Source organism: Petaurus breviceps, unplaced genomic scaffold (assembly GCF_028583685.1).
Source record: "Petaurus breviceps papuanus isolate PSGF00001 unplaced genomic scaffold, PetGlider_PUasm1.0 90825, whole genome shotgun sequence".
Classification (NCBI taxonomy): Eukaryota; Metazoa; Chordata; class Mammalia; order Diprotodontia; family Petauridae; genus Petaurus; species Petaurus breviceps.
In genome coordinates, this window is record NW_027187353.1 from 1,116,825 (window position 1) to 1,128,053 (window position 11,229).

Sequence of the window (11,229 nt, forward strand, 5' to 3'; positions counted from 1 at the left end):
TCTCTCTCTCTCTCTCTCTCTCTCTCTCTCTCTCTCTCTCTCTCTCTCTCTCTCTCTCAGATTTTTTTAGTGTATTTATACATATAACACAGACTCTCTGCAAATAAACTATTTTTTTAATTTTTCATCTTTTCACAAAATAAATAAATTAATTCAATTTGCAGCGAACAGTATTCCAAAGATAGAAAACCCTCCCCTCCCAAGTTCATTTTCAATAGAGTTCTCCAAAAATCTCTGATGGGAGGAGGGAGGATGGTGGTGTGGGAGCAGGGAGCCTGCAGCATGTGCAAGACCAAGCCCCCAGAAAGCAACACTGGCAGTGGAGGTAATGGTTTCTCCATTACTCCTCGTTTGTTATCGAGGTGCTAGCTGGAGCTGGTATTCTGGGGAACCAGGAGGTAAAGAAGAGGTGGGGACAGGAAGGAGGGGGAAAGTAGTCTCCTTGTTAGGAAAAAAAAAAAAACACCACATTTCTGGACCTGCCAGAAATGTCTTCAGCAACACTGCATCCTGAGGTGGGAAGAGGCTCCCAGACAGTGCTACTGGGTTCTCTGAGTCTCAGTCCAGTTTGTTCAAACTGAAGATCTCTCTTTTGGGGAGGGCGTTAGAGACACATTCCTGCATTGCCCATACTTAGAATATGAAATCAAGAATGGAGACATCCGTACATGACTACAGTTCTCCCCTGCCACTGAAACAGCCCCCAAACCAAGGATGAATCCATTACGGTTCTGGACACTCTGTATCTTGGCTGCCTTTAGGAATGTTTTTCCCCGTTCCCCTGAGCTATGACTAGTTCCCAACTAGAAGGTCACTCTTCTCTCACCAAATATGCTGGCCTGGTTGGCATGACTGGATGTGTAACTCTCCCTTGTGTATGTTGAATTACCCAGGGGAATGTAAGCTCCCAGAGGGCAGGCACTGTTTTCTTGTTTTTGTCTTTGGATGCCCAGTCCCTGGTACAGAGCTTTGGTAACGTGAAGGCACTTTAATAAATGCTGGTGGAATTAATTAACTTTGTGGAACAACTGCATTTTTTATGTGTTAATTTCTAGGCCATGGCCCTGGAGGGGGGAGGGGGAGCTTGTCATTGGACATTAACATGCACATGGTGACAGCACTGAGGCCAGGGTGGCTCTCAGAGAAGAGGAAGCACCCCACAACCCTGGGAAACAAAAGGGGTAATGAAGAAAAGTCTCCTGAAAAGCAGGGCTGGTGATGGCAGAGGAGGAAGGGCTGAGCAGATTCAAATTGACTCCAGCTGCCTCGTTTTGTGTCTGGGGACCCCCTGTAGCAATGGCTCCTGCTCCCTGCCTTTGGTTCTTTCAGTCTCCCTCAAAGCCCCAACTGCCTTCTCTACCAGCAACCTCCAACCAATACTTACTGCTGAAAAAACAATAACAAAGGAAGAAACCAAGCCATAAATAACTTTACAGCCCCAAATAATGGTCTCCTACCAAGTTAAACAGCTTTTCTCCCCCAAACCTCAAGGAGGTGGGAGAGGGGGGGCTATGAGACACTGGGTTATCACCTTGATGGCTAATTTGTGGTCTGAAGAAGGGGTGGGAAAAGAACCAATGTCTTCTAGAGAGGAATAGGGCTTTAGGGCTGTCCTGTTCCCCTTCTCCCCTGAACCTTCCCTAGGCACTGTTCCAATCGTAGCTCTAAATCCCCTCCCCCAATCAGTTAGCCAACCAAAGGGGCCCTTTATCTGTCCCCCTGGGCCAAGCTTTGATCATTCCTGGGCAGTCCACAAGCTGGAGGAGTCAAATGCCTTTGGATAGGGCCCTTGGGGGTGGGATGGGGTGTCATAAATAAGTTCTATAAGGGTTGGCCAAAAGCCAGTTTAATGCAGCCAATCTGCAACAAAAGTGAGGAAACTTAGAGATAAAAGGAGGTAGTAGTGAGAACCAGGTACAGGCAGGGGCCTCACTGGGACTGGGAGTTTGCCATTTTAAATGAGGCCCTCTGCTCAGTCTTATTATCCCAGGCAGGCCGCTGGTGGCCCAGGCCCCAGGCCATGTCTCTCTCACCTCCAGGTCCATCTTCTGTTATGATAAAAATAATGAGAGGACTCTCTTTGGGTGTTTAATACAGAAGGACCCTGCAGGGACAGGGCAGCACTTGTATGGAGAGTGTGCCATCAGAGGGTGAAACGAAGTCATCGGTAGGCCTGGACTAGCCTCAAGCTCCGCCCCCTTCCCCCCCCCCCCCCTTGATCTTTGTCAGATGGAGGTTTGAAAATCCCAGAAGCGGGTCAGGAACCTGCCCTGGTCTCTTTCTGTCCTAGGAAATCTTGGTGGCAAGAGGATAGGGAGGAAAGAGATAAATGGGGGTGGGGATGGAGTGGGGATAAGGCCTACTTCTCTAGCAAGAAGGACGTGCCTGGCTCATTTAACTTCTTACTGGATGACCCTGGCCACCACATCCCCACCCTCTTCAGGCTCGGTGTCATTGCTCCGACCATCTGTCGAGTTTCAGTTTGGCAGCTGACATCAGTAGGAGGTCATAGGGCTGAGGGTGGGGGGCGTGGCTTAGGATCCAGTCCCCCTTCTACCATTACGTCACCCAGAAGGTGCCCCGGTCCTCCAGCAGGCTGATGGAGCGATTGGTGAGGGTGGCTGGATCAGGGGCCAGCTTGTAGCCAAAGAGCTCCATGGCGGGGCCGCAGGCCCCCTGCACCACCTGGGCCAGCTTGAAGGGAATGCTGAAGCGCCACTTGTCAAACTGCTCTGAGGAGTTCTTCTGGGTGGAGTAGATGCCGCTGCTGTCGCGTGGGGCTTGGGTGTTCTTGCGGATCCACTCTTCCACCTGCGGGGTGAGGGTGATGCCCGCAAAGCGGTACATCTCCCGGGCCTTCTGCAGAGGCAGGCGCGCCACGTCCTCGTAGCGCACCAGCATATAGCGGCCTCGCAGCCAGGAGGGCTGGCTGAGGCCCAGCTCAGCCGAGAGGCGGATGCTCTCACAGTTGCCCCGAAGCCTCTGCACCTCGTCCTCCCGCAGGCGGGCCTCCCCTTCCGCCACCCATTTCTTCCAGGTCTCATACTTGCCAGAGAAGGCCACCATGCGGGACGCCTGCACGGCCCGGGGGTCCCGGACTAGCTGGATGATCCGCATGTCCAGGCGGGGGTCTTCTACCAGGGGGCGGAGGAACTCCAGCTGCCGGATGCGCACGGCTTTGAGGGCCATGTGCTCTTTACGCTGGCAGGCGTCCGCGGCCAGGGTCAAGTTGAGCGGCCCACAGCGCCGGTTCTTGCAATGGTACTTCTCAAAGACCTTCTTGACAAAGGGCGTGCACACGGGCTCCTCGCAGAGCGAGCGGCTGGACCCTCTCCGGAACATGAACTGTGTCAAGTGGTCCTCGGGCAGAGGGGTGATGAAGTGCTCTAGGATGTAGAGGTCGCAGAGAAACAGCTGCTTCAGCACGTCTCGGTAGACCAGGGCGGAGCCAGCGGCATTGGCTCCCCCGGGCTCAAAGGTCACTGTCCGTTCGATGTGCCACAGAGGTTCGAAGAGGTAGAAGATGTTGCCCTGCTGGTTAAAGAACTCCCCCACGAAAGAGGAGCCGGTCCTGGTGGTGGCCATCAGAAGCACGTGCCGTCGTGGGCCTAGGGGCAGCTCCTCGGGCCCCTCGCCCAGCTGCAGGGTAATGTTACGGAGCCGCTCTTGGAGCTGGGAGAAGGAAGAGTCCAATTCACTCAAGGATAGGAGGGACGCATTCTCGGAAAGGATCAGGCCTGGGTCGGTGCTGTTGGCGTCCATTAGGGATTGTGGGATTTGCTTCAGCTTGTCGGAGACCCTGTGAGCACAAAGGGAAATAACAGTGATAATAATAGCTTGAATTCATGTAGCACTTTAAGGTTTGCAAAGCACTTTACAAATATTATCCAATTCTTTCAAAAATATTATCACTGGTAGGGTTAGTGTCAGCGAAACGCCATCACACAAGTCGTTTCCTTCAGGAAACCTCCTTGCAGCAATTCTTTCTAGTCTAGTTCAATCCCTGATTTAGGGAAATAGAATCCAAGGATGTTAAGGCTGATCAAACTCTCCAGTTTGACAGAGGAAGAAAGTGAGGACCAACGAGGTCTAGTATTTTGCCCAAGTTCATACGGCCAACAGTTAGTAGCAGGGGTAGCTAGGTGGTGCAGTGGAGAGAGCACTAGCCCTAGAATTAGAAGAACCTGAGTTCCAATTTGCCATTAGACACTTACTAACCATGTGACCCTGGGCAAGTCACTTAACCCCAGATTACTGCCCCTTCCCCTTCCCAATAAGGAAACAGTAGCAGAATCAAGACTGGAAAGCAGTTATCTTTTTTAAAAAAATTAAATCTCCTCCCGCCCCCAATCAACTTTTTCGTTCCTTCCAACCTCCCCTTCACCAACTGGAAAAAAGAAAGAAAAAGAAAACTCTTATAACAAATATGTATAATATTTGGTTTTGGTCCCCAAGTGGTGAAGCAGGTACCAATCCGTATTGGTAGGATTTACCTCATTGGGAGTTCTCTAGATAGATAGATAGATGACAGTCAGACAGATAGGTAGATAGGTAGGTAGATAGATAGGTAGATGGATGGATGGATGGATGGGTGGGTGGGTGGACACATGAATGTAATGGGGCTGAAAGGGTTTTTGTTTCATTGTTTGGTCTCATCTCCCTACTAGATTACAAGCTCTATGAGGGCAGGGATAATGTCTTATCCAAACTTTGCATGGGCCCCAGTGCCTCAAATAATGCTTCACACACAGTAGGTACTTTTGTTCAAGGAATAAAGGAATTTGTGAAAACAATGAATAATGGTTCCCTCATTCTTACCTTGATATGATTTTATTTTCTTTCTCAATGAAGACAAAAACGATAACCACAAACAGTAGGAAAAGAGCATATTTGCTCCTCATTCTCAGGCTGTGTAGAAGGTCCCGAGTGTCCTGAGGCCAAGAATGTCCTCTTTCCATGGGGATTGGTTGGCAGAAAGGGAAGGAGGAGCTCTGGGAGCTCCTTCCCCTCCCAACAAGCTGTCCAGCCGCTAACCTTGGGTAGTTAGCTGGACCGCATCTTTGATCTTGTCGTCAGGTGGAGAACACCCATGTCCTGCAGAAAGAGAAAAGCGATGTCAGCTAAACATTTTACATTTTGAAGCAAGAAAAAAAAGGATATTGGAACTAATAGATGCAGGACCCCATCCTTCTGGGGGTTTAAAATAACTATAGCAGCTACAGATTTCAGAAAAACCTGGAAAGACTTACATGAACTAATAATGCTGAGTGAAATGAGCAGGACCAGGAGAACAGTAACAGCAACATTGTGTAATGACCAGCTTTTACAGACTTAGTTCTTCTCAGCAATACAATGATCTAAGACAATTCCAAAAGACTCATAATGGAAAATGCTACCCATAGCCAGAGAAAGAACCATGGTGTCTTAATGCAGATCAAAGCAAACTATTTCCTCTTTTTTTTTCTTGTGGTTTTCTTCTTTTGTTCTGATTCTTTCACAATATGACTAATGTGGAAATATGTTTAATATGATTGTATATGTATAGCCTACATCAGATTACATGTTGTCTTGGGAGGGGAGAGAAGGAGGGAGAAAAAAATTGGAACTCAAAATCTTATAAAAGTGAATATTGAAAATTATCTTTACATGTAATTGGAAAAAATAAAATACTACCAACTGGGAAAAATAATAACCACAGCCCCTATCCATAGGAACTAAAGCAAAGGGAGCCCCAAACCAAAATGAATGATGTGGCTTGGCTGGAATCTGAAACTGATTTTTGTTGAACCATGAACAGAAGACACATTATCTTTTTTTATGTTCCAAAGACAACTTCACGATCTGGGTCTGTAATCCAAGGAGGTCAAGGACAGAAAGAAAGAACCCAGGAAAACCAAACTATTCCTAGCAGTGCATATTGTAGTGGCAAACAATGGGAGAAAGCAGAGGATGCCCAGTGATTTAGGGAACAGCTCCCAAGCAGTGGTAGATGAATGTCATGGTGCTACTGTTCGGAGACTATCAGGAGGCAGGGAAAGATTTCTATCAACTGATGCAAAGTGAAGGAATCACAAACAGGAAAGCAGCATATACCATGAACTACTGTTGTTGTTCAGTCATTCAGTTGGATACAACTCTATGTGACCTCATGGACTCTTCTTGCCCATGGGTCTTTTTGTCAAAGATACTGGAGTGGTTTGCTTTTTTTCCTTTTCCATTATACCCCAATTTTATAGATGAGGAAACTGAGGCAAATAGGGGTTGAGTGACTCACCCAGGGTCACGCTGCTAGAGTCTGAGACTGGATTTGAACTTCCTGACTCCAGGCCCAGAGCTCCTGTACCACCTAGGTGCCCCATTGTATGCAATTGTACATAATGAGTACAATAATGCAAATAAACAACAAAGCATCAAGGCTGAGGAGTGTATAACTTAGCGACCAAGCTTTATCCCAAAGAAGAGACAGGAGGATGCACAGCTCCCTCCCTTCTTTGCAGAGGTGGGGGTCTATGGAAGTGGAACACTGTCAGATTGGACTGATTTGTTATTGCTGTCATTGCTTGCGGATCTGCTTTTTCCTCCTTTCTTCCTTTTTTATTCTTATAAGAGGGGCCTCTATAACTGAATGAAGGTGGCACAGTGAATACAGCACCAGCCCTGGAGTCAAGAGGACCTGAGTTCAAATCCGACCTCAGACACTCAACACAAAACTAGCCGTGTGACCTTGGGTAAGTCACTTAACCCCAATTGCCCTACCGTCCCCCTCCAAAAAGAGCAAAAAAAAAAAAAGTGATTCATTTCTGAAGGCAAAACACTTCTAAAACCAGGAAGAGCTGAAAGAGCACCCTAAGCCTGCCACAGACCATTCCCGACGATAGAGTCACCTTTCTCCCAGTGGGAAGGGATGCCTCATCAGCTTGGGTCATGCCACCCGCTCTGGAGGCCATGTGCTTCCCAAGGCCATCCATTCCACTTCTGTCTGGAGTCAAGCATACCCGCCCTTTCAGCAGAGAGGTGGTGAATTAGAGGTGTGGAGTTAAGCAGGAGGAGTCAATGCTGGGGCTGTTATGCTCACCTCCACACCTTTCCGAAGATGAGTTCTATTGAGGGTTGACAGGAAGTCACAATGATGGGTTTTTGTTTTCAAAAGCATCAACAAAGCACTTTTTTTTTTAAAGTAAGACAGGGGGCAGTTAGTTGGCATAGTGGATAGAGCACTAGCCCCATAGTCAAGAGGTCTTGAGTTCAAATTTGACCTCTGATATTTACTGGCTATGTGACCCTGAGCAAGTCACTTAACCCTGATTGCCTCCAAAAAATTTAAAAAAAAAAAAAAGAGAGAGAGAACTAGGACAATGTTAAAGAAAAATAATATCTAAAATTTATATACTGTTGAAGGCTTGCAAACCACTTTAGTTATATCTTACATCTGACCCATCACAACAATCTTGTGAGGTTGCTATGAGGAAACTGAAGCTGAAGAAAGATTAAGCAAACGACCCAGTATTACATGGTTAATAAGCACCTAAGGCAGAATTCGAACTCAGGACTTCCTGACTCAGAGTCCAGCGTCCTGCCTGCTCCTCTGCCTAGATGCTTCAGAAAGGAGACATGGAAGCCAAGAAGGAGAAAGCATCTAGGAAGAGGGGGAGGTCGACATCCTCAAATGCTGCTGAGATCAAAGAAGATGGAGCTCGAGGAAGAGCGTTGAAGAGATTGTTGATAAGCCCAGAAAGTCTGTGCAGTGAGAGTGAGCACCAAGGAGTCCCAGGAAGCTGCTGCCCAGCCTCTGAGCCCAGATGTGCTGCACATCTGGAGAGCTGGATGACAGCGCTGCTTTCTCAAAAGTTAACTCTATAATTTGGAAAGGTCCATGTCACAAACAACGTGGTGGTTGTTTTTCTTTCTCAATGAGCTTTATACTAAGAGGGGCAAATTCCTAGAAACAAATTATTACCTCCCATAGCAACCTACATCAGCAACATATTTCCCTTAGGCAGAACTAGCCTTCCCAGAGAAGGTCCCTTCCCTGGTGTTCCTCCTCTCTGGAAGCATCCTTCTCACTCCCACCTGTGCAAAATATTCCACAAGTTTCATGGGCTCAGGATCCTTCGACACCAGCTGTCCCCCCAGAGGATCCCTGAGGCTTTTTTAGAAACGACTGACTAAGGAAGAGCGAATCCCTATCATAGCATCTTCATTTCAGCTTCCTTCAACCGAGAATCCACAGGTCTCTGAATCCCCATCCCGTCCTGGCCTCCTGTAGAGGCAAGGAGAACCGTTTGTGGGTGGTCGGAGACGTGGGGCAGTGGACCAGGTTTCACACGGAGCTCTGCATTCTGTGGAAATGCTCTTCCCAAGCCTCCAAGTTCAAATATCCTCACAGCTCACACAGCCCATGATATTTCTGGGCCTTGGAATCTAGCTCTGAGGAGAGACAACTCTGGTCACAGAATCATAGAAACTTGGGTTTTGAAGGTGTCAGAAGCCATCTAAAGTCAAACCTACTCAGAGGGCAGTACCCGTCAGGCCAGTCTGTGATCCTTTCTTTCATCTACTAACAGTTACAGCTTAAACTTTGCCCCCTCAGATCTTACCAGCATCTGCCCTTTCCAACAATGGACCCTGAGGATCTTGCCATCTGCCCTGCTGTTACACCCTAAAGACCACAAGGGCATTTCCATGTTGTGCTGTCTCTCCCAATTAGAATAGAAACCCTTGAGAGCAAAGACCCTTATGTGTATCACTTTTTAATGTGCATTTCCAGTATTTAGCATAGTGCTTTGCAAATAGTATCATTTAATTGCAAATAGTGTTTTTTCCATTGCTTTCTCTAATTTAACCCTTCTAGGAATAAGAATCCCCTCTACCTGTCTACAACACAGCAGTTGTCCTTTGGTCAGTCAATAAGGATTCATTAAGTGCCAGCTGTATGCAAGGCCTGTGCTGAGTACTGAGATTATAAAGAGAGGCAAAAGGCAGTCCTTGTTCTCAAGGAGCTGGGGTAACGACATGGTACTGTGGATAGAGTGCCAGGTCTGAAGTAAGGAAGGAAGGAAGACTCATCTTCCTGAGTTCAAATCTAACCTCAGATACTTGCCAGTTGTGTGACCCTGGGCAAGTCACTTCACCCGATTTGCCTCAGTTTCTTCATCTGTAAAATGAGCTGGAGAAGAAAGTGGCAAACCACTCCAGTATCTCTGCCAAGAAAACCCTAAATGGGGTCACTAAGAGTCAGACATGACAGAAAAAATGACTCAACAACAACAGTTCTCAAGGAGATAATGTGCAATTGACTATGTCCAAACAGGATATATACAGTATAAATTTGGGATAGCCTCAGAGGGAAGCCACTAAGATGAAGGAGGGTTTGGAAATGCTTCTTGCAGAAGGTGAAACTTTAGATGAGACTCGAAGGAAGCCAGGGAATGGAAGAGGCACAGATGAGGAGGGAGAGAATTCCTGGCCTAAGGGGACAGTCAGCAAAGGAGGTGAGAACTGGGAGGTGGAGTGTCTTGCTGGAGCAACAGCAAAGAAGCCAGTGCCTAGATCTAAAAGGAGGTGGGAGTGAGAAAGGGGTAAGAAGACTGTAGGGGGGAGGCAGGGTATGAAAGGCTTTGAATGTCTAAGAGAGAACTTTATATTTATTCCTGGAGATGATAGGGAGCCTCTGGAGCTGACTGATAAAAGGGGCAGACCAGTGCTTTAGGAAGATCACTTTGATAACTCATTTTGATAGGGAGATCAGCTTTGATAGATGAAAGATGGACTGGCTTGGGGAGAGACCTGAGGCAGGCAGACCCACCAGCAGGTTATCCCAACAATCAAGTAGGTAAGTGATGATGGTCTGTACTAGAGGGGTAGCAGTTTCAGAGGTCAGAAGGGAGCATATACAAGAGATGTTTCTAAAATAAAAGCAACAGATTGGACATGGGGGAGGGGGTGAGTGAGAAGTTGAGGATGAAACCTAGAACGTTTCCTTTAGAATGTGCAACAGGCAACTGGAGATGCAAGGCTAGAGGTCAGGAGACAAGTTAGTAAATAAGTGGAATTGCAATCATCAGCTTAGAGATGAAAATTGAATCCATAGGAGTTGATAAGATCACCACGTAAAGAGGGGGATGAGAAGAGAGCCTAGGACTGAGCCCTGTGGGACAACATATCTTAGGAGGTATGACCTGGATGAAGATTCACCAAAGGAGACTGAGAAGGAGCAGTCAGATAAAGAGGAGGAGGAGGAGGAGGAGAAACAGGGTAGGGCAGTGACCCAGAAAGCTAGAGCACAAAGAATATCAAGGAGAAGAGGGTGGTCAACCATGGCAAAGGGTGCAGAGAGGAGAAGAAGGATGGAGACTGAGAAAAGGCCATCGCCAATTAAGATATCAATGGGGAACTTTGGAGAGAGAAGTTTTGCTTGAACAATGATGTTGGAAGCCAGACAAAGAGAGATAAGAAGAGGGTGAGAAGAATTGACTGTAAACACTCACCAACTCCCAAGGCTGCCCCTTCCACTCTCAGATGACTCTAATTGTTCCAAAGTTTTCCCTTATAATTGGCTTACACCGAATCATAGGATCATAGATTTTGAGTTGAAAGTGTTGTCAGAGGTCACCCAACTTAACCCTCTCCTTTTATAGATGAAGGAACCAAGGTCCATCTTGGGTTTTTAGCTTACCCAAGGTAACGAAGGCATCAGAGATAGTTTTGCACCTGGGTCCTCTGACTCCAGAGACAGTTAACTTTTTACATTTGCCTCTTTGTAACTTCTACTTTGACTAGACACGTCACTATTCTAAGTCTGTATTTCCTTGTGTGTAAAATGGGGGAGGGGAAGAAGGAATCTCAGTATTATGGATGGACAGCTTTTTGGAATGAGTTAAGAAGACCAAGATTCAATTGCTGCCTCTAACACACACTGGCTGTGTGACTCTGTGTAAATCACCCAACCTCTCAATGTACCTGGGCAGCCCCTAAGACTTTAAATTACAGAGCAGGTGTGGATCTGTTTTGGTAGAAGGAGTTTCCTTAGAAGGTGTACTCTACATGAATGAAATTGTAGGAGTGGGAGGAGAGACAGAAACAGAGAGACAGAGACACAGAGAGATGGAGACAGAGACAGAGAGAAAGAGATAGAGAAAAAGACAAAGACAGAGAGAGAGAGTAGAGAGGGAGAGAAGAGAGAGAGAGGGAGAGAAGAGAGAGAGAGTAGAGAGGGAGAGAAGAGAGAGA

General features: G+C 47.1%; 1 protein-coding gene across 2 annotated transcripts in view; it reads right to left on the reverse strand.

Moving 5' to 3' along the window:
• Positions 1-94: 94 nt before the first annotated feature.
• The window catches only part of CHST3 (carbohydrate sulfotransferase 3), a 63,145-nt gene continuing 52,010 nt past the window's right edge, over positions 95-11,229 (reverse strand). For both annotated transcript variants that reach the window (XM_069071094.1, XM_069071093.1), the window contains exons 3-4: positions 4,819-5,094; positions 95-3,799 (exon numbers count right to left, since the gene is read on the reverse strand). In XM_069071094.1, the coding sequence (XP_068927195.1) occupies positions 2,560-3,799; positions 4,819-4,958 (1,380 nt within the window). In that variant the 5' untranslated portion in view covers positions 4,959-5,094 and the 3' untranslated portion in view covers positions 95-2,559. The remainder of the gene's footprint in view (positions 3,800-4,818; positions 5,095-11,229) is intronic.